Raw genomic sequence first — 26,441 nt, forward strand, 5'->3', positions numbered from 1 at the left:
GGAGCGCCGAGGGATTTTAATTATTGATATTTTAATATGTTTCGTATATTTTATATGTATGTAATTATATGTATGTAATACCCCTATTACCTTCTTCTCCTTTATAATAAAATTGTAAAGGAATACATTTTCTTATCCAAAGCGAGAAATAGTCACTTCCCCAATCCGTTACCGCTTATCTATCAAAGTAGAACAAATCGTTCTCTCATAAATCGGTTCGCGTTTAGTCTGTACCGATGAAAATGCGTTACATACTCCCTTGAGCATTCTTAGTTTCTGCTACGTGGAATCGCTTCACGTAGTTTTCATTTTTCTTTTCTCTTTTTTTCTTTATTCGTTCGTGATTCCGTCTTCCATCGCCACGCAGTGAAACAGACGAGACTCAATCAAACTGATGTGGTTTTCGGTGCCCATTGAGATTTCGCAGCCCTTGTCGATTGGTACGCCCGTTGGGTACTCGACTTGGGTATAGGCTTAGCACATTGGACGCGCTCACGCGGGTTCGTTCCGAGTAGCTCCTACCCCGTGTCGCTGGGGTCTTCGACCTGCTGTAAGACGACTTGGGGCGGTCTGCGAAGTTCGTTCTTGTCGTTGGGCAATGCGTCCTACTGCTAAGTCTCGCTGAATTCTTGATGGTACCCGCATTCACCATTGGGGAGAGCGTGGTTTCGATTGTTTCAACGTAAGACGTGGCATAACTTGCTCGCGACTCGCGTCGGGTATGGTTCACCTAGTGGATAGTGTCGAACCATCGGGTAGAATGCTCTCGCGAGATTGTAACGCAGATTCATTGGTACTTGTTCGTTCCGGTCGCGTCGCGAAATTTATCTATTTTATCTTCAACTTAGCTTCATTTCTCAATTTAAGTTTCATTTTCTTAGTACCCATTTTTTTTTGCAATAGAATAGAATTTAGATTATCGTATCGTATTCCCTTTTGCGAAACACTGAAATTTTTCTGAAGTGTTATTAGAGTCACTTTAAAGACTTCACTTCTGGTAAGACAATGGCATTTCTCGTCATCCCTCTCGTAAAGTCCATACTGCAATCTCTAAAGTCTATGTTAGATTTTGGAGAATGTATTATGGATTCCGGTTTTAAGTTCGCGAGTAGAGTCAGTCCTCGGTACCTTCTGTACCGAGAACGCATGGATGTAATGGTGGGTGGATGGGATTAGGGCCATAGGGCTGGGTCCCTGCGTAGTCACCTCCTCGTTGGTGGACCTGGGTACTTGATAACATTTTGCTGAGATCTATCTCAGCAAAATGATATCATGCTAAGGACTACGCATTAGATTTAAGTAGTACGCGAACCACTTTCATTTAGTGTGTGTTGCAGTCGATAAAAACGAATGCGGAACTTGGCGATCTACGATAAAGTAACTTCGAACTGATTGTATGCTTCTGATTAAACTGTGGCAATTCTAAGTAATGGTATTAGTTTTTGGCACAGAAAATGTGGAGCACATTTGGAATGTCCACCGCTTACCTGGATATTTCTCCGTGGCGAGGATCCATTGTGAGGAACAGTCGAAAGTTTTCGTGAGCCTTGACGGTGAATACATTTCCTTCTTGATCGACGCCCCTTTCACCAATCCTCAGAGCGCCGTTCGGTTCCAGCAATTCGTTCAATCGGTCCAGAATCGCTGGACTGCAGAGATTCACTTGATCCAGTAGTAACCACGTACCATTTTGCAGACACTGGAAATGGATACGAGATTCAGTAGTCGAATCAACTAAATATTTCAACACATGCATGTACTATATAGAAATAAAGTAATTTTTAATGAAAACCATCGAATCTACCATTCATTCAACACGACCCAATAATTATTATTAAGTTTAATCATCTCTGTACTATAAAAAGCAAAAGTAACGTGTTTTATCTGAAAAAAGAAGAAGAACAGTATTCTTTAAGAAGATAAGCATATCTATTCGTTAGAAAAATATGGATCTGCATAAAATCCAGCAGATTTGCTCATCGCCCCTGGTTCTCTTAAACCAGACAATATACTTTAACGATCCGCTCGAGCAGTAATATTGTTAAAATGAAATATAAAGCGGTCGCTCACCTTCACCAACACACTGTCGACCCACTCGAATTTTCCACCAGCGTTCAGACATTTGTCCCTTCCAACGGCGATCGATAGATCAGCCAGTTTTCTCTCGATCTCTCGCAGCTCCGATTCGCAGGGAGATCCTGACGCTCTCATAGTCGACACCAGCTTCGATAATTCCTCGGTTTTACGTAGAAACAGCTTCGTCTCCGTCGACATGCTCGTCCCCATTGTTTTATCGTCCCCTGGATTCGAATAAAGGATTCGTAAACCGAGAACATTGTGTCGCTGGGAACGGCTCGCGGAAAAACGAGAGAAGAGAGAGCCGTACCTTTTTTTATTTCCATTCCCACCCCCTCTGTTAGGGGGTTTAATATACGCGCGCATTTAAGATAAAGAGGCTATAAGGGCAGCTTAAAGGGGATTGCCAAGCCAAACGTTTAAAGTACATCAAATTGCGCGACAAGCTACGATAAAGAAGGAAATATTGATTCGATTGGAATAACTTGCATCAAAGGATCCAGATAAAAGAATTAAACAAGTCATCCCAATCGAATCAGTATTTCCTTTCTTACTAGCCTGGCTAATATTTTGCGCAAGTCGCATCGAAGGATCCAGATGGAAGAATTAAACAACTTGCGCAAAATATTAGCTAGCCTAGTTAAGATACAATTTAGACGCGATAAATCGTCGAACGAAGTATTATTCGCGAAGTAAAACGCAACTAGTAATTCATGATGCCACAGCGTTTAGAGACGCTGTACATACCACTGAAAAGTTACGAACTGAGGGAGAAACTTAGATCCTCGCGAGGTCCTCGAGAATACGTAACGAGAATACAAATTTACCTTTTATCAGCTGTGCTTGAGCTTTTTCGTAAGAACGCGAGGGATATTTCTAATTAGTAGAATTTCTACATTTTATTCAAATTATATATTAAAGATCGAATAATATATTAGTAAGTTTGCAAGGACTTAAAATGTACCTTCAGACACGCGTCGAACGTTCTCCAGAAGAGCATGGAAATGGACGATCGCGTCTAAGTTCTTCTCTGTCAGATTCTTCTTAACAATCCCAGTTAACAATGCTTCCACGCGTTCCAATAATTCTTCCAAATGTCGATTGTAATCAGTCTGGAATAAAAATACAGCGAGAGTTAGTTTCTTTCGAACCACCATTTTGGTCCCCGTTTCGCGGAGCATCGAAAATGAGTTAATGCAACGTGCACATTCGATGCGTTGGTACAGGTTTCGAGGGCAGGACACTTAAGTTGAAACAGTTCTCCCCTGCACTATCCACAAATTGAAAAAGGTTCCTGGGCCGGCTTCATTAATTTTCTCCGCTTCCACTTAAGCGTCGCCTCCACTCGATAATTGTCTTCTTCGTTTTCGCCTGGCCACTCGTCCGCGACTGACAAAGGAATTGGTCGATTCGCATCCCCCGTTAACGATACTACCCTTGGTCACGCGAAACCTTCTCCATCAGATCGATCATTTTCCCATCGTCGATGCTCTTTGAAAATTACTTGGCACAAAAATCGAACAAAATATGGAAGCATAGAAATTTCCTTTTATCCTTAATTATCCTATTATTATTATTATTCTATTATTTCTTTTATCCGTAAATAACTATTATTCCTTTTATCCTTAATTATTCTATTGTTATTATTACCCTATTATTCTTTTTATCCGTAATTAACCCTTTGCAACGCGAGACAACATTAAACGGAGAAAGAAAAAGAGTTTCTGTTTTTAAAATCCCAAACTTCGTCAACTCTTTCTTTTTTTTTTTCTTCTACGATCAACCCTTTAAAATGCGAGGTAACTACGAAAGTTTCGCTGCGTTTGTCCAGCGGTTCTAGGCGAGAATTTCGCTGAAATATTTCGAGACAGAGAGGCAGAAAAAAGAGAAACGTGAAAGAGGAGGCGAAAGGGGGGGGCGATAAATTTTAATTAACCAGCGTAAATTGTCGTTAGGGGCGACCGTCCGGACAGAAAGCGGGGCGCCGCGCATTTTAACTTCTAATGTTGTTTCCCTTGTACACATTTCTCTCGTGTCCACTGAAAACGGGGTAAACAAGTAGAATAGGGGATGGTAGAAAAGAGAGGAAAAAGAAGGGTAGAGCAGAGAGACAGGGGTTGGTGGGAGACGACAACTTTCCTACGCGAATAAACGGACCAGCGAAATGCAAATGAAAGAATCAGGGTGGGCGGCAGGGATGAAGAGGGGGGTGCGAGTATCGAGAAATATAAAGGAGAATCGCGTCCTGAAATACTGCTGAGAGGCAAAATTACAAATAATTCCAGAACCAAAAGGATGTTTCTGGCTCCACCAACATTTTTCGTTAAACTGCGATCTTTTTTTCTCTCTCCCTCATCTTAAATATTTCATTTCTACAAAAGTACGTGTATTTCTTTTCCACGCTGCGTTTGTATTTAATAAAAAATGCAGAAGATCTCTCGTTGCTTCTTAAAGAAACGCGACGATTGCGAATCTCGCGTCCCTGCACGACAGAGCTAACCGTACCCCTCTAATAAGGACATCACGCGATCAGGCTTGTTATGTGGGCGAAAGGGGTGATTCCTCCGGCAAAGATGGACGCTGGAAAATCCATACCACCGAGGACAGGGTCGACGGAGATGCATCAATCACTTTGATTCGCCCAACCAAGGATAACACCGAGGAACACCCCTTTCCACACCCTAAAAGCAACATCTCGCGTCCCACGCTCTATATCCAACCCTCTTTCTCTCGTCCACGATCCTCAGTCGATTTGTGGAACAATAACTCGCACATTTACGCGTTCGAGCACGCTCAGATACGATTCGTGCGTCCTTTCTCCGTTTCTCGAGCAGGAAAAGGAAGCATCTCTGGGTCCTCAGAATATTTCGATAGATACGAGTCGTGGACAAAATTATTCGCGTTAGAGGGAGGCAACCTTATTTGTCATTCAGCAAGCGTGTCCTGCGAGACTGTATTCTTTTTTTTTTTTGGGCAGAGTTCGGAGATTTTACGAAAATTGCTTTCGATGGTATTTCCATCCGCGAAAGTTCCAACTCCGCCAGGTCCCGTCGGGGATCGAGCTATGAATCAGAAATCACGCGTCGAGGGACAAAGTAAACAGTGCTGTTGGTATCGTGGCACGGTTGAAAGGTACAAATGGAACTTGTGGAACTTCGATTTCCACGAGGATCGTCCTCGTGAACGGTATTAACGTCCCCCCTCGCCCCTGCGCCAGGCGAAGAGCTCAGAGATCCGTCGAAAATAATTTATTCCCAGCCATTCGAACCGCGGATTACGATAAGGGGCTCATTAGGGGGATTAATTAACGATTAAGACACAGCGATGCGTATTTGAAGGTACGAGTTATCCAGTGTCGTTAACGAGGCGGTTTTCTTTCTTTTTTTAACGACCACAATAGGGGATGACATCGACTTCTGTCTCGTTTCGACTGGTTTTCTTTATTTTTTTCTTCCTTTTTTTTAAATGGCGAATTCTTTATCTCGTTTCCTTGAGCCAGGCATTCAGAGGCCTTTTAAGATTTAACGAGGACGTGGCTGCCTTTCAATCTTACCGGTGCGAGGACTGAAAGGGAGCGAAATATTGTCGCACCGGCTCTTGCTGACCATAATTTGCCCGCCAGTTGAATCGACGCCCCGAATTTTCCCACCAAAAAGAACTTCAGCGGACTTTTCAAAGCTAGACAAGGTTCGATCTTCTATTCTCTTTCTGCTGACGAGGATTCGACATTTCCAGGACAATCAACGCTTCAAGTTATCCAAACTAAACTGTAATTAAACTAAAAAAATATCAAATTAAAGAAACGACTGATGATACGATCAATCATTCCCAGTCACATCATCGCAAATCTAGCATCGTACGTAATCAAAAATTAGTCTTCCAGTTGAATCGACGCCTCGAATTTTCCCACCAAAAAGAACTTCAGCAGACTTTTCAAAGCTAGACAAGGTTCGATCTTCTATTCTCTTTCTGCTGACGAGGATTCGACATTTCGAGGACAATCAACGCTTCAAGTTATCCAAATTAAACTGTAATTAAACTAGAAAAATATCAAATTAGAGAGACGACTGATGGTACGATCAATCATTCCCAGTCACATCTTCATAATTCTCACATCGTACGTAATCAAAAATCAGTGTTCACGTCGTAAAAGAAATTGGACAGAGGAGAATAAGAAACGTCGAGATCGCTTGAAACAGATTCCACCCCCGTTCGAGGGGGTCGCTCGTTGGACACCAACCGGATGAAGATCCAGTAAAATTAACAACCGTGAGACGCGGTGGATAAACGTTGGGATAATCGCGAATCCTTCGACTCGGAACGAATTAAGAAACGATGTTGTCACCGAGCCACAGACAAAAAGAGACGCTGCCTCCGCAGTGCCGTGGAAAATCAATCGACGGGGTGGTGGCCGTGTGGCGAAGGGGTGGCGCGTAATTCCACCCTCGCAGGATCTCGCATCTCGTAAAAATATCTTGTTAAATCGCGCGGGGTTATTACCCACGACGACTCGTCGATTTCGCGTGTTACTCATCGAATCTTCGTTTCACGCGAGCTCGAAGTCGTTTCGAATGTACGACACGATTAATCTCGCGCGACTGCGACAAATACAAACATTAATTTCCTCGAGAAGAGGTACAGAAAGTCTTGGATCTTTCTTCGACTCGTTGGAGTCGAAGTTATTCTCAGCTTTACGAAATCGATAGGGAAGTATATCGATACTATTCTTATCGCGATGCGCAGTTGTCTGGAAAGTTTGGTCCAGTTCAGTTTAAGTCCCTATCGAGCAACCAAAATGTATTTCCGGTTAAGATACGGAACACGTTGGACCAAGAGATAGTGCGCGCAATATTTAATCCATCGAAAGAACAGTGGAATCGTGTCGATCGATCTTTGTATTCGAATAACATGAATATTAAGACGATTGAATTTAAATAGATTTTTAAATCCGTTTACGCAAGCCAGAGGGGGCGAAAGGGCGAAAGGGGGTTCTTCTAATTATTAACGCGGGGAGATTACCTCGTTAAACATTGAAAGTCGATAGGCTTGAGGAACAGGGTGGAAGAATGCAAATGGCGCTTTGTAATCCCTCTGCAGGCTAACAGGAATTAATCGGGAGGGTGAAATCGCGGGGTTGAGTGGCGAGTCGACGAAACGCGAGGAGGAACGACAGGCACCGTGTTTCGTTTATTGCCTGGGTATGTATCAGCGAATGGATTTAACAGAATTAATTCTCGAGCGTCCTCGAACGACGACAGTCGGCCATCTTGAAGCGAAAGCCTGTTGACTTCGATGCATCCGGTGGAAATAAATGTTTAGCAATCCGACAGCGCGGCCAGTTCGAAAGTAATTAACGGTGGAAACTTGGAATGAATTTCGATGGGTAAATTTGAAGGAGCTATTAACACGTTCCAGTTTCTGGCCGCGATCTTGGCGCGCGGTTGAAATTCTCTGCTGCGTTTGTCGATTTTATTAATAACGTAAGAGGAATTGAAATTAGCGCCAAGTTACCAGCGCTCCTGGGCGCGAAACCGTCGAAGAAAACCAGCACAGTCCGACACTTACGCGAAACCATAACGTTAGCCCAAACTTTTGATAACTTCCTCGCGCGACTGCAAACAAGCCTAACTCAAGCAAAACTCTAACTCGCGCAACTGTTCTCCGGCTCGCTAGAACCGTGAAACGGATTTAAACCTCGCTTCTCCGTTGCTTTTCTCGTCGAGCATCGACGATCGTGGACAGTCGGATCTTTGGAGCATCGACGAGTCTGATTTCAATTCGAAATCGCAGGTGAAACGGGAGATGAAAACTGTCGGGACCGATCGATTTCTATTCCAGTAACGCGCAGCTACTTTGCGTACCCCCACTTTTTAATATGCAATGACACAAACTTTCATCCTCCTGTATAATCGTAAAAAAGCAAAAAAAAAAAAAAAAGAAAAATTCTCAGGAAAAAAAGAAATTCCACAATCTTAAATGAATATGCAAACTATTCGTAATGACGTACGTAATCGTCAGCGTTATCGATCTTTATCAGAAGGCAAAAAAAAAGAAAAGTTCTCGGAAAAAAAAAAGAAATTCCACAACTTTGAATGATTATGCAAACTATTCGTAATGATTTATGCAATCATCAGCGGAATCGATCTTTATCAGAAGGCAAAAAAAAAGAAATTCTATAATTTTGAATGAATATGCATACTATTCGTAATGCGGTACGTAATCGTCAGCGGAATCGATCTTTATCAGACGTCGAGGTGTCATTTCCGCTCGTGGGTGGGACAGGTGATACTTTCCCTGGAACTCTGATTGCCTCGAACAGGGTGGAAGGTGGCGAGGAGTGAATTAGAGACGGAATTCGGGGCTCGAAATATTCGTCTTAAACTCGAGGCTGCGTGAAAAATTAACGGTGCAGGCACGAGGGATTTTTCACGGCGAACAGGCATCCGGAGCGTCTTATTATTGGAGCTGGTGGTTGGTATCCGGGGTCAACGTTCACGTTCCCGATTATTCAGTGGGCGAAAACGCGGTATTAATAAAGACACCAGGGGATGGTGCAGAATATTCTAGTCAAGGTTGGAGGTTGCTCGAATAAAATATTCCGCACCCTCCATCGTTTCGATCCTATTGTGAACGAACGAAGAGAACGAGGTGTTCGTTTGGGATTCAACGGATCACCATTGAACGCTACATCGCGGCTAAAATATTAACCCATCGAATCGCTTACGGTTTGTGATCGTTAAACATCGAGTCGAGTACGATTTCATTAAAACGCGATGAGAGCAGCTTTTTTGTACAGTTTGCAGAATGAAATACTATGAGCGTTAATTTGAAACGCGAGGGGGAAATAGTGGGAGGTGAATGCAAATGAAAGAGTGGCTGCGAGATTGAACCTATTCATTTTCGACTCGCGTGTTCATTATAATTGATAATGCAATCATTTTGCACGTGCAAAGTGTTTATGCAGCCACGAATACGAACCGTTTTCACGGTACGCAGTCTGGTTAACACGTGTATTACGAAGACTTCAAACGCATCGCTCTAGAAATAGCTAGTCACTCGCGTTATTAATTAGAATAGTATGCTTATGAAGTCTCAAGTAATTACGCGAGAAGTTAAGATAAGACAGTAACGAAGAGCAACAAAATTGCGATCGAAGGATCGCTAAAACTCTTACGCCTGACGCAACTCTATACGACTGCTCGCGAACACTCGCGTTGCCTTCATTCAGGGGCTCTTACTTCTAAGCCACTCATACATCAAAAATTCTCGAAGTTCCTCTTCAAAGAAACAAAGCTTCGACCAAAAATTTGTTGCTCTTCATTTTCATCGTATTTTACCTCCCAGAACCATCATTTGATATTTCTCTCAGAGATGTACCAGTATAAAAAACGATACAAACGCGCGCAGTAAATCATTCGTACGAACGTAACAATGCTCGCCTCGCCCAAAAACGCAGCCGTCAGTGGAGGAGCGCGAGGGTCGATCTCGAAGAGGATCGTGGATAATCCGAGGCGTCAGAATTTCTCCCGCAGGACGAGTCGCAGAGTTCGAGGCCCCCGAGTAGCACTCCACGAACCATCGGTATCCCTCAGTTAACCCAACCCTCTCACCCTTCGCGCGACTCCTTCTCACCTTCTCCCACTCCTCTTACCCTTCTCTCTCTCTCTCTTTCTCTCTCTCTCTCTCTCTCTCTCTCTCTCTCTCTCTCTCTCTCTCCTACCCCCATACGAAACAACACCGAGAACACGCTCGAAATACGCGCGCGCGTCGATTCCACCGGAGCGAGCGGACGTTTCGTGGCCGCGTCCCTGTGTCTGTGTGCACCCTCGTATCAGGGGCTCCATCCACTTGGAACTCAGTGCTCTCTCGCACCCCGAGCCGAGAGAATCGCAGGGGCTCGCGGACGTTCCCACTGGACACCCTGTACACGGATCCTGCGCTCTTTCCTCCCTCGACTCTCCTCGTCGCGCGAGCAACCCCCGTTAAATTTCACGTGCACAGAGGCCGCGCGCAGAAGACGTACGTGCGGCACACGCGTCACCGTTGGTGCACGTTACGACCAGCACTGGGACAGAGGGAAGGTTTCTTCGGCCAGTGAGAAACGTGGTGGTAGCCCCGGTGGTGTGGCGTTGCCCACCGGGTGGGCGGTGGGAACGAAAAGTGGCGGTGCTCGTGCTGGTGCCGGTGGCAGGCTAGAGGGTGGTGATACATACGATTAACGTAAATATGGTGAATTTTCACGGAGACACACCCCCCAAGGAGACGTGACACGAGGGGATGAGAGGACCGCAGGTGGCGTGCTGCGAGCGGCTGGATTCGAGTCCCGCGGCTACGGGCTGCCTCTTAGGCTGGACCTTAGGGTGAGGATTATATATCCCGCGACTGAACTTGGACTAACGGCTGACGGTATAGCTGGCTACGCTGGTTAGAACAGAGACGGGATCTGGGTTAATGGTTTATTAGCAGCCGCGTCTTCGTTAACGTTGCGTCCGTGTACGGTTAATTGGGACGATTAGATTTTTCGCTCGCTCCGCGGAGGGTGGCTTTTTTTAGCGCGTGTGCCGGTGACACTAGCACGACCGCAGTGATCGAGGAGTGACGGGCTGAATTGGCTTTTCCTTTCTCTTTCTATCTAGCTCTATCTCCATCGAGCTTTTTTATCGAGTTTGCTTTGGAACGAACGTTTTTCAACCCTTTTTCGCGTGGAATATTTCGGGGGTTGTAGTTAGAGCACTTTATATTAATTACGATCAGAACTGAGTTTTATATTGGTTTTTTTTAAAATAATTGTCTGTAATCGTCGCTTTGGTTAAGAAGAATTAGAATGTGGGTGGTTCGTGAAGCGACCAGCTGATTTTTCTTTTTTGCTCGCGTGGAATATTTCAGGGGTTGTAGTTAGCGCATTTTATTAATTACGATTGGAATTGCGTTTTATCATGGTTTTGTTTTTAATAATCGTCTGTAATCGTTGCTTTGGTTAAGAAGGATGAGAATGTGGGTGGTCCATAATGCGACCAGCTGATCTTTCCTTTTTTGCTCGCGTGGAATATTTCAGGGGTCGTAGTTATCGCATTTTATTAATTACGATCAGAACTGCGTTCTATCTTGGTTTTGTTTTTAATAATCGTCTGTAATCGACGCTTTGGCTGGGAAGAATGAAAATGTGGGTGGTTCATGGAGCGACCAGCTGATCACTCCTTTTTTCCTCGAGCTTCTTTTGTCAGCCAAAGCTTGTTTCATAATCCCCCGTGATGAGATCTTTTCCAGGGGGTTAGGTTGATACCTTTTATTAACTCTGATTGAAGTCTGCGAGAATATAAATTATGATTGATCGCCGTTCTTTATCCGGTTAGGGGATTCATCGATTATAATCATCTGCTTTAAGTCGAGTCCAAGGGTGGCTCAGAGCCTACGCATTGTGACGTTACCATAACATTTTGGAAAAACTAATCTCTCGTCGATTCGATTATTTAATGCGGTTACGCGGATTTAATTCCTTTCAGAGCGGAAAGGAAAGGGAACGAGATTGAAATGTCTCTGGTAAAAAAGTTCACTCCACTACTCGAGAGGGGCGAGCGCTGTTGAAAGAATCTTCTACCCCCAAGAAATAAGATGAACGACAAAGGAAGTCACTGAATTTTAAACGGAAACCCAACGACGATCGATGACAGGTCCGCGAGGCGAAAGCCACGGAAATTTTCCCTGGCGATCGATCAACGATGTTGTGTCTCGTTTTTAAGATTACAAGGGATTAGAGATCCTCGAGGGGGATGGAATGAAACAAGATTTATACGTACCCCAGTAAGAACCTGGAGGCTCTCACTTAAGAAGTAAAAACGCGTTACCTTGGGAATTCGAGTGGAAAATGCTAGTAAATAAATTCCAACTAGTATCGCGTCTGAATTAACAGACAAGTAAAATAAAATTAATGAACAAGTGTCGTCTATCAAATTGAATTGCAAAGCGAAACGCAGGAAATCAAGTTAAAAGTCAGTTGAGGGGAGGAGGTAAGGAAGGAATCAGAGCTCGTTTAATTCAACCCTCTCGCAGTTCCCGTTTTATAGATTCCATAAAAGTGACCCTACAAGAGCGATTCGTCTTAGAGGGTCATCAATCTTGGGGAAATGAATTAACCAAGCTTAAGAAACGTCCGAATACGCAATCGAATCCACGCTATTTCTCTTCTTCCTCCCCTTCGTTTCTCCTCAACTTCTTTCAACTATTTTTTTTTTTTTCTCTTTTTCCAAGCGACAACCAGCGAATGCGATCCGATTAATTTCGAGGCTGGGAAAGTGTGTCATCGTAGGAGGAACGCAGGCGAACCCTTGAAACAATCTTTCAGGCCTGCCGCCGATTGAATCGCGAGAGCACTTCGGGCTAATTAACCCCCAAATAGAGCTTAAGAGAGTGCACACGCGTTCGTCACAATTAACCCTTAATTAATAATCGCGGACACTCCCCTTTACTTTGCTCGACTATCGATACCTCGATCGTTTCCTTCGACATTTGTACTCGAAAGAAAGCTCGAAGAGAGCTTTCGAATTTTTGAATTTCTTTCTTCACCCAAGGGGATGAAGATTTGAGAAAAAATTAAAAGATTTGAAGAGAAAATTTGAAGAGTTCTCATTTTTGAAAAGAAAGGAAATTGGTGGATTCTCAAAAGATGGGAGCAGTCTATGTTCGCGTTTGATTCTGTGTAATTGGAAGATAAAGGGAGTTGATTAAGAAACCTGTGGCGAAAAAAATCTGTTCAGTCAGGGAACGAACGCAAACGTCAGCGAAATTGGAGGAACGACGGGGATTCTTCACGCTCTGCGGGTCCAATAAACGTGGAACGTCATTAAGAGTAGCGTTAGGGTGCACTTAAGTGCCCAGGAATGTGATCTTGTTCCCTATGGTTACGAATACCGCGTGAAATTGCCTCTTTCCATGCATAATTAAATCGTCGGTGATACCATTTAACTATTACCGTGCCCTCTCGATTTTAAGATCGACGATAAAACCATCCCAGTAACGTTCATTAAAAAAAAAAAAAAGCAGCAAACCGTACGACTACGAATGTTGATCCCCATTTCTATCCAATTAACCACTCTTTTGTCGCGAAAGAAAATCGTGATCGCGATTCTAAAGCGTTTTGCACTAAAAAAAAACCAACCACCCAATTCCATTCAACGATTTAAACGCGGCGAAACGAAATTAAAATAACAATCCCCGAGACATCGTAAAATCCTGTTACGCAAACAGCCGTGAAACGAACGTTCCACCCTCGCTCTTTATTAACCCCGACGATTTCACGCCCGTCATCGCGGTTCACACGAATTTCCACGCGTTTCCGCGCCTGGCGTAACCAAAAATTGGGGAAAGCCTGGTCGAGAGGGTGAAAGAAAGGGGTGGAAAAAGAGAGAGAAACGATTTAGGCCGCGCGATTCACCGCGATCTCTCGCATCTCACGGTCGTTAATGCCACCCCCTGTGAAATAATAACTTTTCAGGCTCGAACTACGGGGATAAAGTAACGAGGCGCCTTCGTTGGCTCGTTAACGGGGCTCTGCACCCGTTAATTCGCGGGAACGCGTGTCGCATAATTTATCCTGCAGCCTAACGTTCGCCTGCCTTGATCAACGACGATGCGACGTAAAATTACGACGATCGTCGAAGAACAGAATTTTTTTTTATACATTTTTTGACTTTCTTTTTGTCGCGAAGTCACTAATAAACGTTGAGCTACAGATGGGCTCTAGTATAGGTGGTAGCGATCTGCTAGAGTGTCTGAGACGTTAAAAACGGATGGAAAGGTACGAAAAGTAATTTACAGAGAGCCTCGAGAAGCAACGTCAACAATACCGTGCACAGTGCAGCGCGAGATATAAAACAGCTGGAATCAGTGTATTTGGTGAAGTGCTACGGGAAACAAACGAATATCGACACTCGAGCGGATACTTTTATCCTGGAACCTCTGTTCTCGCATCGACAAATTAAACGGAGAACAGAAATCGTTCTTAGAAGAATTTTCAGAGTCGCGAGCTACGTTCGATCCTTTCAAACATTGAATTATACAATGGTGAAAAGAGACACTGGCAAAGTTCAAAGCGAAATTCCAGCGTATCGCGCGTACACGTGCTTTCGTGGCTCAAAAGACACGCCAAACCCCCTCTTTGTCGAGGAGTTCACAATAAGGGGCGAGAATAAAGCGCGCGGAGGCGCGAAATAGCGTCACCCGTTTTTCTTTTCCTCTATCGTCGCTCAGGTTAGGATGTTTTTGACTCTGAAAGGGGATTCTGCTCTAGGAAACGAGCCGCGTTAAGACGAGACGAGAATTCTGCTTCGAAACACCGATGGAGGCGCAGCAGCCTCCTCGAATCGAATCGAAACCGTGGCAGCCAACCGTTACGGAAACGAACCGCGCGGACTTCCTGGTTCCGCGGCTTTTCCGGTCCCAGCGCCGCGCGTGCACGTATTCCAGAGAGTGTCTTTCCCCTAATTTCGTTAGCCAACTTCGAGAACAATTTCGACCGCGCGCCAGATTCCCATCGAGCCAGCCTGTCACTGCTAGTCTGTCAAACTGGATTAGACGAGGAATTTTTCCGAACAAATTGCGGAATTCCTGCAATTCTGTCGTAGGACAATTTTCAGGCTTTTCAGGCTTCGATTTTCGTACACCTTTTTGTCTATTTCATGGAGGAACAATTTCACGTTGATTTTAAAAGGTTAATACTATGGTAACTGCTCAGTACTTTGCTGTAGCAAATAGAAACGAATTATATAATTTACAGTGGTATATCAAGGTGTTTGTATTTAAATATCCGTTGTTCGATTAATATTGATAACATCAGGCTTCGATTTTCGTACACCTTTTCTATATTTCATCGAGGAACTGTCCCCCTTTTGATTCTAAAAGGTTGCATTATGGTAACTACCCAGTATTTTGCTGCAGCAAATAGAAATTAATTATACAATTTACAGTGGGATATCAATGTGTCTGTATATAAATATCCGTCGTTCGATTAATATTGGTAACCTCGCTTGAATAAATCAATTATTCGAATCAATAATTCGTATCATACGGTGGAGTATAAATTAAATGATACAGATGGTCGATGGTAACCGATAAAAAGTTCATTAACTGCAGAACGTCCAGCTCGATGGACATTTTAAATGTTATAAAATGCTACGATCAATCTAGAGACCATCTCTACGGTTTGTCAATAGTGTTTTGTCGGTTTCTAGCCGAAAAGCGTATAACGTTTCGTATTAACTGGTATTATGCAGCTCCCAGCGATGTTTCGAACGTTTTACTGGGACGCATATTGAAATGTGCTCGTGTGTTTGCTTCCATTTTTACTCGAAATCGTAGTTTAAATGAACGAACCTCAGAAATATCTCACATATTGAAAAATAAATTTTCGCCTACGTATATTTGTTTTTTATTAGCAGAAACGACGTACGTGTTTGTTACAATCCGCTGTCAAATTGTAATGGTAACAGGTGCGATAATCGCGATGAGAGCCACGCGTGCAACACGCGCGAGATTGCCTGGAATTATTATTCGCATCTGCTGGCAGACCACCGGTTAACCATGAATTTCATTATGTTCAATTTCGTTAAGCAGTTTGCTCTTGAAACGCTACCAGCGTAAAGACATAATTGTTTCTGGTGATCACAGTTTTCCACTGACCCCTTCAAAATGAATCACAAATTCTCGTATCGTTCGATAAATGCCAGCGGTATTTCCAGTTTCTCCGTTTTTCGTCCCACGTGAATTTCAATTCTACATTTTTCGAATACTCTCCAATGGAGAAATTAAATTCGCGATACTATACAGCCAGATGTTTTTCATTTCGTCCCACGATCTTCATTTCTACATGGAATTTTCCCGTCCCTTACCCACTTTCATACCCAATTTCTCGAAGAAATAGCCTCGACGTAGAATTGCACCCGCTGATCCTGATATTGAATTTTTCTGATAACTACAAGCGAATTTTTGTCAGAGCTCGTAACACTGCCCCACGGTTCAGACTTCGTTCTTAAGCTATCGCTGAAGAAATTCTTTAAAACAGTCGCTAAATCGCCTCGAGTCTCAAGCTAGATTTCAAGCTAATTGAAACGCAAAATTATGTATAACAATCTTCCGCGATATTAATGCCATCGAGGTCGAAGCGAAATTCCGTCTAATTAGAATGGGAAATTTCGTGTAACGCGCTTTGCTCCGTCTCGCAGGGGAGAAGAAAAGCGCGTTGAAGAAAGGGTGCGCGAGACAAGTATATTAAATTAATTCCAGCCAGGGGTATCCAGAGGAATTAAGCCACGGTGGAAAATTAAAACGAGTAATTCCGTAGGAAGCCCGAAAACGGTGCAATTTCGTTCGCGCGTTTGTCTACGCTGAACTTGGCTGCGTTAAAAATCGTTGAAAACATTTAGCCATCGTTGAAACACCATCTATGGAGAAACGCGTCAGCAACTCGTGGGCTGTCACTCCGTTATGACGCACAGCGCGTGGGACGTCGCAAACGTAACGACGCACAAGAGAGAAACACGTCAGCGGTTGAGAAAGATCCGTTCTGTTTTCGCAGAACGAATCGATATAATTCGCAACGATATTTGTACGCGTGAATCTGGCTTAAAGCTGGTCAAACACCGCGCGCTGTAACGCGTCAGCTGGTACCGCGCTTCTTCCTCCGAGCGATCCGATTCGAGCCACCGCGCGAAACGTTACAGTCGACCCTTTAAATCATCGCGGATGCACAGAGGCGGCCCACGGTTCCGTGAAACCAGGACATCGGAACAACAGACACCCAGGCTCGATAATTCATTATGCAATCCGCAGAAACGGACGAGCGAAAGGTGCTGGGGAATTTAGAGAGGCCAGGGATCCCCCTCGGGCGAGATAAAGTGTGGCGAGGAACGACAACTAATTTACCAGCGTTTGACACCGAATCGATGTTAATTAATAAATGCACCAGGCCATCCTTTTCGAATTAACGCGACGCGAGATCTACGAGCCTTCCAGCTCGCCCCTTTCATTCTGTTCCGCTCGACGATCCTGCGCAACGTGCGTTTAACGAGGTCTGCGTACAGTTATCGAGTGTCCCAACAGTTTTTTTGGAAAATATCGCTTGTTTTTTACGTGCATCGTACAATAAGATCGCGAGTTAACTTTCGAGGACTGTAAAATGTGAATGATTGTTCCAGTGAATCTTACGCAACGTGCGTTTAACGAGGTCTGCGTACATTTATCGAGTGTCTCAACAGTCTTTTTGGAAAATATCGCTCGTTTTTTACGTGCATCGTACAATAAGATCGCGAGTTAACTTTCGAGGACTGTAAAATATGAATGATTGTTCCAGTGAATCTTACGCAACGTGCGTTTAACGAGGTCTGTGTACAGTTATTGGGATTTTACACAGTCTTTTTTGGAAAATATGGCTCGTTTTTTATGTGCATCGTACAATAAGATCGCGAGTTAACTTTCGAGGACTGTAAAATGTGAACGATTGTTCCAGTGAAATTTGTATCTGAAACGAACGGCTGACGTTACTGAACACCTGTTGTAAACCCACCCATTTCGAGATTATCCATCAATTGCTCGGCAACCCCTCGACACGTTAGGTATCAATCATATAGAGGCGATCTGTCGAGTGTATAAAAAACAACGAAACTGTCCACTCTTCAAATCGAACGCGTGAACGTATCGTAAAGATCGGTTACCTTGTTTCCATTCGTTCTTTACAATTTTTATATACAACTCGACAGTTCCATCGCGATTCTAAAATCAAATTAAGCGATGGTATAAAAATTAATCAAGAAGAAGATTACGTTCAAATCGAAAGTTTAAACGTTGAATGGGATTTAAATGTCGCCAATAAGGCACTGATTACCTCCAATTGTCCAATTCTTCAAAAGTTCGCGATTATGCAGAGACTGAACCATTTCTCATTCTCTGACTCAGGAATAATTCGAAGGGGATGGAGAAGATGAATTACTCGCGACGATTCGCGACACGTCCGACAAATTTTTGCGGTTGATACGACAAAGATCGTTGGTTGCATCCGTTTCACGGGATGAAAACTGGAGTTCCCGAAATAAATCGCCGTGGAATGCAAAATGCACGCGGTCGTACATCACACTCGAGGATAGGAAGAGTCATCCAACGCCACGTGCGACCAGGAACCGCGATCCTTTTTACGACTCGCGCGAGCCCTGATGGGTTGTTTCATATCGGACGGGATCGTTGGGACAGTATGCCAGAACTTTATCCTCGATGCGACCTCGTAAAAAGACGAGTTTAACGACAGATCGCCACCACCTTTCGATCGCATTCGGGGAATTGCTACGGACGATTGCTTTGACATGCGATTACGTGACCGATGGCACCCTCGTGTCCGTTCGATTCGATTCTCATTGGCTACTTCGAGAAATAGAAGAGGGATCTATCTTGGAGAACGCGACGTTTTACTGTCTCGTTCTTTCTTCTTATTTTTAAAAGAGTAAGCCAAATTATCCAAACGCTATAATAAATATTATTAAAGAGGGCTTGTGGGTTTCGAATAGTCGAGAAATAGAAGAGGGATCTATCTTGGAGAACGTCGTGATGTTTTACTCTCTCGTTCTCTCTTTTTATTTTTAAGAGAGCGACGAAATTATTGAAACACGGACTGATAATAAATATAATTAAAGAAAGGGTGTCACTTTCGAATAGTAGAGAAATAGAAGAGGGATCTATCTTGGAGAACGTCGCGACGTTTTGCTCTCTCTTGTTCTCTCTTTTTATTTCTAACAGAGTAAACGAAATTATTCAAACGCCATGATAAATATAATTAAAGAAGGGGTGTGGATTTCGAATAGTTGAGAAATAGAAGAGGGATCTATCTTGGAGAATAGATTCGTGTCGAATGTTGGGCTGACTAGTTTAAAGAACTAAAACCCTCCAAGAAACTACCCTGCTCTGTTCAGTTGTTCGAAACAGCGGAAACAGAAAAAGGGGGTGTTCCGCTATCAGAGTCAACTAATTTCAGGTTGTTTCTAATTAAATCCGGGCTACAGGAACACATTCGTAGTTGGAAAATGTTAAAACCGTGCGAGCAGACTTTCGACTTTAAAAACGAATACATTCACGAGGTAGTTGGACGGGGTGGAGAAAAAGTTGACGCAGAGAGAGAGAGAGAGAGAGAGAGAGAGAGATGACGGGAGAGGGTTGAAAACCGTGATGGCAAAGTGGTTGCCTCGCTGCTAATTTGAAGCGAGCGTAGCAGGCCGCGAGAAAAATAATTAACGCCATGGGTGCAGCCTGAGCCTCTCAAACGAAGGGGTGGACCAGGGGGATCCTTCGCGATTAACACGCGAAAGAAGCGTTAAGTTAATCCTTCGTCAATTTCCTCGTCAAAGGGTCCCGCTAGACAACGCACGAACGGGGGTTGCAGTTCAGAAAAAAGAAACGAGGAAAAAGAAAAACACATTTTCCTAGCTTTTTTCAGCGGTTGGCAACGAAGAGGAATTTAAATGGCACAAATTTAGCAAATATGTATATACAAAATAGAATAACCGGAAGTTGTAAAAGTCAGAGAGAATTTCAGATTTAACTCATAAATAATGAACAAACGTCAAGGAACATATAAACTTCTTTTTATTCTATGAGACAGAAGAAAAAGGAGAAAGTTTGTCGATATTGGTCTTCTAATTTATTTACATTTACTACTCGTTTATAATCTATACTAATCGCTTCTAAATACGTATATCTCTACCACTTATTCCCACATCTATCTACTTTGTACTGCTTGTCCACTTATCTGTCTATCTGTACTACTTGTTTCCCCATTTGTCTATCCACGCTACTCGTTTCCTCGTTTGTCTACTTCTACTACTGGTCTCCCGTCTCGTTTACTTATATCACTTATTTCTCGATACCCTCGCGTGTCCCTTCATTTATCTACTTCCACCACTTGCCTCCAAACGTATCACTGCAGCCACCGTTTTTTTAATTCAATTTCACCCTCTAATATTCCTCGTGTCATTTCATTAGACCGTTAAAAGGGGTAAATTAGAGGAAGGCGTGTACACCACGCGTGTACATCAAGAGTTTCATGAACACATCCATCTATTATGCGAAATGCAACCAAAAAGAAGATTCGTTGATTCACAGAAAACTCATAAAACTGTTCACAGTCCTCCGCAAGAGGTCATCAGGCCACTTTTACCCCGTTTCACCACGACTTACTCGTCGACGCGGGTTATTTTCGTAGCCTCGAAAGGGCAATCGGGGGTGGCGGAAGTTAACCGTTCCAAAGCCAGCTGGAAAAATAATACAGACAGCATTGCTCTCGTTTATCTTTCGCGAGTGGCTTCGAATCCTTGACGAACCTACCCTAATCACTCGATCGCCAACGATCGGTGGCTGCAAGAAAAATAATCCTCGAAACTAACTTCCGTCGGTCAGCGGCGGTGAAACGTTGATTCAAGGGTGGTGGAAATTAACTGAGCCGCGGTTGAAGAATCCATTCGTCCGTAGAAAAGCAATTACCCCTTGTCTCGCTAGGCATTTCGTGGAGAAACGTTTCGCCCCGTTATTTTACCTACCCTCGTTAATAAACATTTCTGAAATACTCGAACGGAAACGATTCGAAATAGTTTCGATATTTAATCGAATAGAACGCAACCGCGTTAATTGGCGCTCTGTGTACGCTAACAATCGAGGCAGCGTTGAAATTACGAAACGATAATAAACGACCGTTAATGAATAAACGGGAACGGGTTTAGGAGGTGCGTCGATAACTAAACACAGCCTGCTAATTTGTATGCTAATTCTCTAATTTAGGACGCTCTAGCCAGAGCTGAAACGGAAACACCCTTAACGGGACACGCTGCGTCCTGAATGAACGATCGTGCACACGACAAAACGACGCGTTTAAGAATAGTCGACGTGCCATCTCGAGGACGGTGTCTCACCGTTTCATTCGTCGAGAATAATTAAACGTCGAATAAAAACGATCGCGTTACGTCGAGCTGGACGAAAATTTATTACCATCGAGACGGGATCTGCGATCTTATCGGGGTAGCAATACGAGGAACGTAGTCCTGTTTCCAGCTGGTGGAAATTCAATTGCAATGGCGGCTCTGCCCGCGGACCGTTCACTCATTACAGGATTCAGGTCAAGTAAAAACAACATTATGCCCGTAAACCCGTGACGGTCGTCGATGGGACGTGCACGTCCACCGGAAGTGTAACACGTGCCCTGACAAAGGGACCAGCCCGCATTCCAATCGAAGTGAGACCGATCGAGCGTTAATCGATTAACGAGGACGATAATGACGGCTGGGCTTATACAAACGAGACAATGGTATATCACGCGAGGATCGTTTCCTGCGCGATATCCTCAGGGATTAGCTAATGAAATCAGTGGAACGACTATTGGGGACGCGTGGCGCGTTCCAGCGACCGTTTCCCACGATTCTCAGGTAGAAACGGTTACTTACGTGGAGATATGTAACATTTCGAATGTTATCCAGTGTTTTGATCGTTCGTGTGAAATTTCTCGCGACGTACTATTTTGAATACAAATGAATTTCTGATCGACGAGAGCGGGCGCTCGAGTGCTTTTTAATGGAAAAACATTTCAATCTATGCAGAAATTAGAGAGAGAGAAAAGAATCGATTTGGGTACGAGAATAAATATGAATCGTTCGAGGAGTAGTTTTAGATCGACGTCCCTTTTTCTCGCGAATATTCTTGTTCGACACGAGGCAAAGACAAGGGAAATTCTGTCGACTAGGTTTTTCACAAAGGATCGACGAAATTGAAGGACTGCGAGAGGAGCTGCGTCCGCGTCGCGCCTTCGAAAAGGATCCGATATCAGCCTGCGCCTTTTAAGGTCCTTTCAGAACACCTCAAAAGGAATATAATCGATTCCGCCCCGTTCTTTTTCCTCTCCACGCGTCTCTCGATAACTTCTTCCGATTTTCGAGGCGTTTCCCTCTCGTCGATCTCGAATCGATCGCGTGTAATAATTGTTGCGCCGTTTAAGAGGGTGGCTTTCATTCGAAATCTGTTGCTCACTTGCAAAATTGGATCCAAATTGTCTATGAACATGGTTTTCATTGAAAACCAAACACAAAAATTAATCTCTTGTCCTCGAGTGAGAAGAGATGGCATTTCTTTACAGATATATATTTCTATTTAAGATTTCTTTTATATAAAAGGCCTCGCACTCACACATGATTAGCAACTGATGCTTTAAATCATCAGTTCTATATGTTTTAACTTCAGTTCAGCTCTCTACAGAGAAGCTAGGCAAAGGTCACATCCAGTGCGTAGAAATGAAAGAACAATTATAGAAATCGCTGTTGATTATTCATAAAACCCATTTCCAACAGAACATCATTTTATCTCGAAGGGGGTGAGAAGTTCTGGTAAGGGAGAGAGACTACATAGAGGCAGAGAAAGTTCGATAGCAACGAATTTTCAGCGGGTCACAATGGCGAACTCTACAAGTATTATAGTTTGATTCCGCAAACCTATCGCAGCAGCAGGGATCGAGCAACTTCGGGAGATTGGGGAATTCTGTCAGTCGCGAAATTGCATAGTTCGAAAAACTGCCTGGGAACTTTCGCTCGAACGCTGCTGTACACCGAGGAAACTTTATTATAATATTTATTCCGCACGAAATCGAATCGAGTTTCGTCTAAAAAAGAATACATAAACAATCGAACGAAACGAGAGACGAATCTTGGAACTTTAGTTGCGCTTCGAATTCCCCACGTTAATTGCACATCCCGTGCAATTATCTACGAGCGCTGCTAGAACGTGGCTGTAGACCAAGGAAACTTTATTATAATATTTATTCTGCACGAATTCGAGTAGAGTTTGGTCCCAAAAAAATGCATAAAAAATCGAACGAAACGAGAGACGAATCTTGGAACTTTATTCGCGCTCCGAGTTTCCCACAAGGAAACTTTATTACAATATTTATTTCACGTGAATTCGAGTCGAGTTTCGTTGACTAAAAATACATAAACAATCGAATAAAACGAGAGACGAATCTTGGAACTTAATTCGCGCTCTGAGTTTCCCACGTTAATTGCACATCCCATGCAATTATCAAGCGTCTACGTTCATTCTACGAGCACTGCTCGAACGCAGCTGTACACCAAGGAAATTTTATTATAACATTTATTCCACGCGAATTCGAGTCGAGTTTCGTCGACTAAAAATACATAAACAATCGAACGAAACGAAGAACGAATCTTGGAACTTCACTCGTGCTTCGAATTTCCCACGTTAATTGCACATCCCGTGTAATTATCGATCATCTACGATCGTTCTACGAGCGCTGCTGGAAGCAACCATATTAAACGACGGGGATGAACGAGCGAGGCATTAAACAAAATAACGTAGTGATTACGAGTAACATTCTCAGTTGAAGAATTCTGCTATAAATCGATAGGGGCCTGTGCAACAATTTCGACGCAACAAGCTGGTAAACGGTGGGAAATTGTAGGTGTGTATATCGAATGAAATGCATGTTGCATCTCAAATAGCTCTCGCAGCGGTGCAGCGTGCCGAATTCTACCTCGAATGGAACGTTTCGGACGAGACAATTACCTCGTGAAATTCGCAGGCCCGTTGGAAAGAACCGTGAATCGATCAAACCCACCCATTTCGATTTATACATCAAATGCACTCTTTCGACCCTTTCTCTGCTTCAAACGCACACCAAAACGAGCCATACTTTTGCTACAATACTTGCGAAACCTTATTTTGCATTTAGCAACCATGGCTATCGAACCACAATCGTACAAATAAATTCTCATTCGTTAACATAAATCGTAACTAATATAGTACAATACAAATAATCATAATAATCGTAGCAATCGTTAACAAATGTCCAGCGAAACTTGGCTCTCGCGAGTAATCCCGTGCAAGGGGGTTGATAGCGTGCGTTGGAGACACAGAGGAATCGAGAACCGTAATCTAAGTACCAGAATCTTCACATGTAAAAACGTTAAAATCGAATGCAAAACAATCGAGACTTCTACTTCCATGGGCGACTACACCCCCCATGCTGGAGTTGAAAGCCACAACACTTGTAAAACATTATTTCCATCTAACAATCGCAACTATCAAACCAGGATTGTACAAATAAATTCTCATTCGTTAACATAAATCGTAACTAATATAGTACAATAAAAATAATCATAATAATCGTAGCAATCGTTAACAAATGTCCAGCGAAACTTGGCTCTCGCGAGTAATCCCGTGCAAGGGGGTTGATAGCGTGCGTTGGAGACACAGAGGAACCGAGAACCGTAATCAAAGTGCCGGAATCTATTCCGTGTGCGATCTTTGTCCAATGACAACAGGCATTCTACCCCGTTTGGGCTGCGTTTCACGTGTAGAAACGTCTAAATCGAAAGCAAAACAGCCGGGACTTCTACTTCCCTGGGGCTGTACAGGCGACTACACCCCCGTGCTGGAGGTGAAAGCCACAATACTTGTAAAACAATCGTAACTAATATAATATAATAAAAATAATCATAACAATCGTTAACAAATGTCCAGTGAAACTTGGCTCTCGCGAGTAATCCTGTGCAAGGGGGTTGATATCATGCGTTGGAGACACAGAGGAACCGAGAACCGTAATCAAAGTACCAGAATCTATTCCGTGTGCGATCTTTGTCCAACGACGAATCGTACCATCGTCAACAGGCATTCTACCCCGTTTGGGCTGCGTTTCACGTGTAGAAACGTCTAAATCGAAAGCAAAACAGCCGGGACTTCTACTTCCCTGGGGCTGTACAGGCGACTACACCCCCGTGCTGGGGGTGAAAGCCACACGGTGCTGCTGCCGACCGACATCGACCTCGATGCGGATTTATTCTCGAGCGTAAAACACGCGATCCTCTTTGAAACTGAACAACGATAGCCGATAGAAATTGGATTTCGGGTGCGGAATTTCGGGGAACACGGGAGGGAGGAGGAGGAGATACATTTTATCGCAGCGATCGTTCTCGATGGGTACAGAAATAAATGAAAATCGTTAAATATTGCAAATACCCTGAATCGTGATCGTTTATCAGAGGTTTGTTGTATTTTATGTGCAATAATTAGGGTTTATTCTACTCCAAGTGCGATTTTTAATAGTTTTCTGTGGTCTACGTGTATTTATCAAGGGTTTACCATATATATTCTATGAGAAATTTACGTTTCATTAAGTACAAACGATATTAAGAATTGCAGGTTTGTTCCAAGCGTGCACATTTTTCGCGGGCGAATGCACGCATTAGCGACGGAAGTGATGAGTAAGCGAGGGGTGGAAGCTCGACGTTCACCATTTCCGAGTGATTTGCCACGTGTCACGTTGCCCGCGGCCACGATTCGAATATGGGGTGACGTGCAGTAGCCGATGTAATTTGCCGTAGGGCAGGGTCTAACGTAAATTTTTGAGTGTCTCAGCGCATAAAACCGGCGATTCTGCGATATGAAGTGACCACGTTTACGGCCAGCCCCGTTGAAAGGTTCTGAATTAACTATTTCCGTGGTACGTACGCGTTGCACGTCGCTACTGGGTGACCCGAAATACCCTCCCCGCGGACGTACAATTTTTACAACCACGTCCAAGCAATTAGCCTTTTAATTCTCTTTCGATCCAATTCGGTTAAGTGGATCGCATCGATCGTTGAAACGTGGAACGTTGGCTAAACGCGTGAAGGATGGATCGGTTTAATTGAAAATTAACAATTTCCAATGGAAATATATAAAGTAACAGCACGATCGATGTACGTGACTCGAGTACGGGTACGAACTACTCGAGGAACACTTTCGATGTGAAAGGGTTGCTTTCGGTTAGATTGGGGCTGGAATTCCATCGATGGAGAGTAAACGAAAATTATCGAGGTAAACGGAAAAATCGACGAGGAGTTTCGCGAAAGTGGATTCGCAATTTTGCCTACCATCGCGATGAAAATTGTAGCATCCTAAATTGATGGCGGAAAGTTATATACAGCGGCAAATAAAGCCGCTAATTTTATCCAGAAATTGATTACGATCACGTCAAGGAACGGAACGGGAGTTTGTTGGATCAAGTTCAGAATTTCCGGTCCCCCTGACCCGAATGCCGCGCAAACATGTTATAAATCCGCCAGGTTTTTGGACAACCGAGAAATTAACTTCCTAACCGTATCCTCGGATCAATAAAAGATCTCGCGACGCTTTTCATCGATGAAAACGCGTGACCTAGAACCGTGCGAAAAGGAAAGACCGTAAAAAGTACGCGAATTTCCGTCAATTCGAGATCACTCGAATCGCGCGATGCATAGAAAACTGCGATACTTCCAATTTTCCATGTTGCGCCTCTCTCAGCGATCACGCTAATAAAT

General features: G+C 43.6%; 2 protein-coding genes across 2 annotated transcripts in view; one reads left to right on the top strand and one right to left on the bottom strand.

Annotated features, from left to right (window-relative positions):
- Positions 1 to 26,441, bottom strand: part of LOC143427753 (midasin) — a 70,103-nt gene that overhangs the window by 15,679 nt on the left and 27,983 nt on the right. Inside the window, exons 12-14 of the mRNA XM_076902186.1 lie at positions 3,041 to 3,188; positions 2,071 to 2,300; positions 1,488 to 1,699 (exon numbers count right to left, since the gene is read on the bottom strand). Coding sequence (XP_076758301.1) covers positions 1,488 to 1,699; positions 2,071 to 2,300; positions 3,041 to 3,188 — 590 coding nt within the window. The remainder of the gene's footprint in view (positions 1 to 1,487; positions 1,700 to 2,070; positions 2,301 to 3,040; positions 3,189 to 26,441) is intronic.
- LOC143427769 (uncharacterized) overlaps positions 10,275 to 26,441 on the top strand; it is a 33,313-nt gene continuing 17,146 nt past the window's right edge. Inside the window, exon 1 of the mRNA XM_076902211.1 lies at positions 10,275 to 10,436. The gene's annotated coding sequence lies outside the window, so the exon portion shown is untranslated. The remainder of the gene's footprint in view (positions 10,437 to 26,441) is intronic.

Source organism: Xylocopa sonorina, chromosome 9, assembly GCF_050948175.1.
Source record: "Xylocopa sonorina isolate GNS202 chromosome 9, iyXylSono1_principal, whole genome shotgun sequence".
Classification (NCBI taxonomy): Eukaryota; Metazoa; Arthropoda; class Insecta; order Hymenoptera; family Apidae; genus Xylocopa; species Xylocopa sonorina.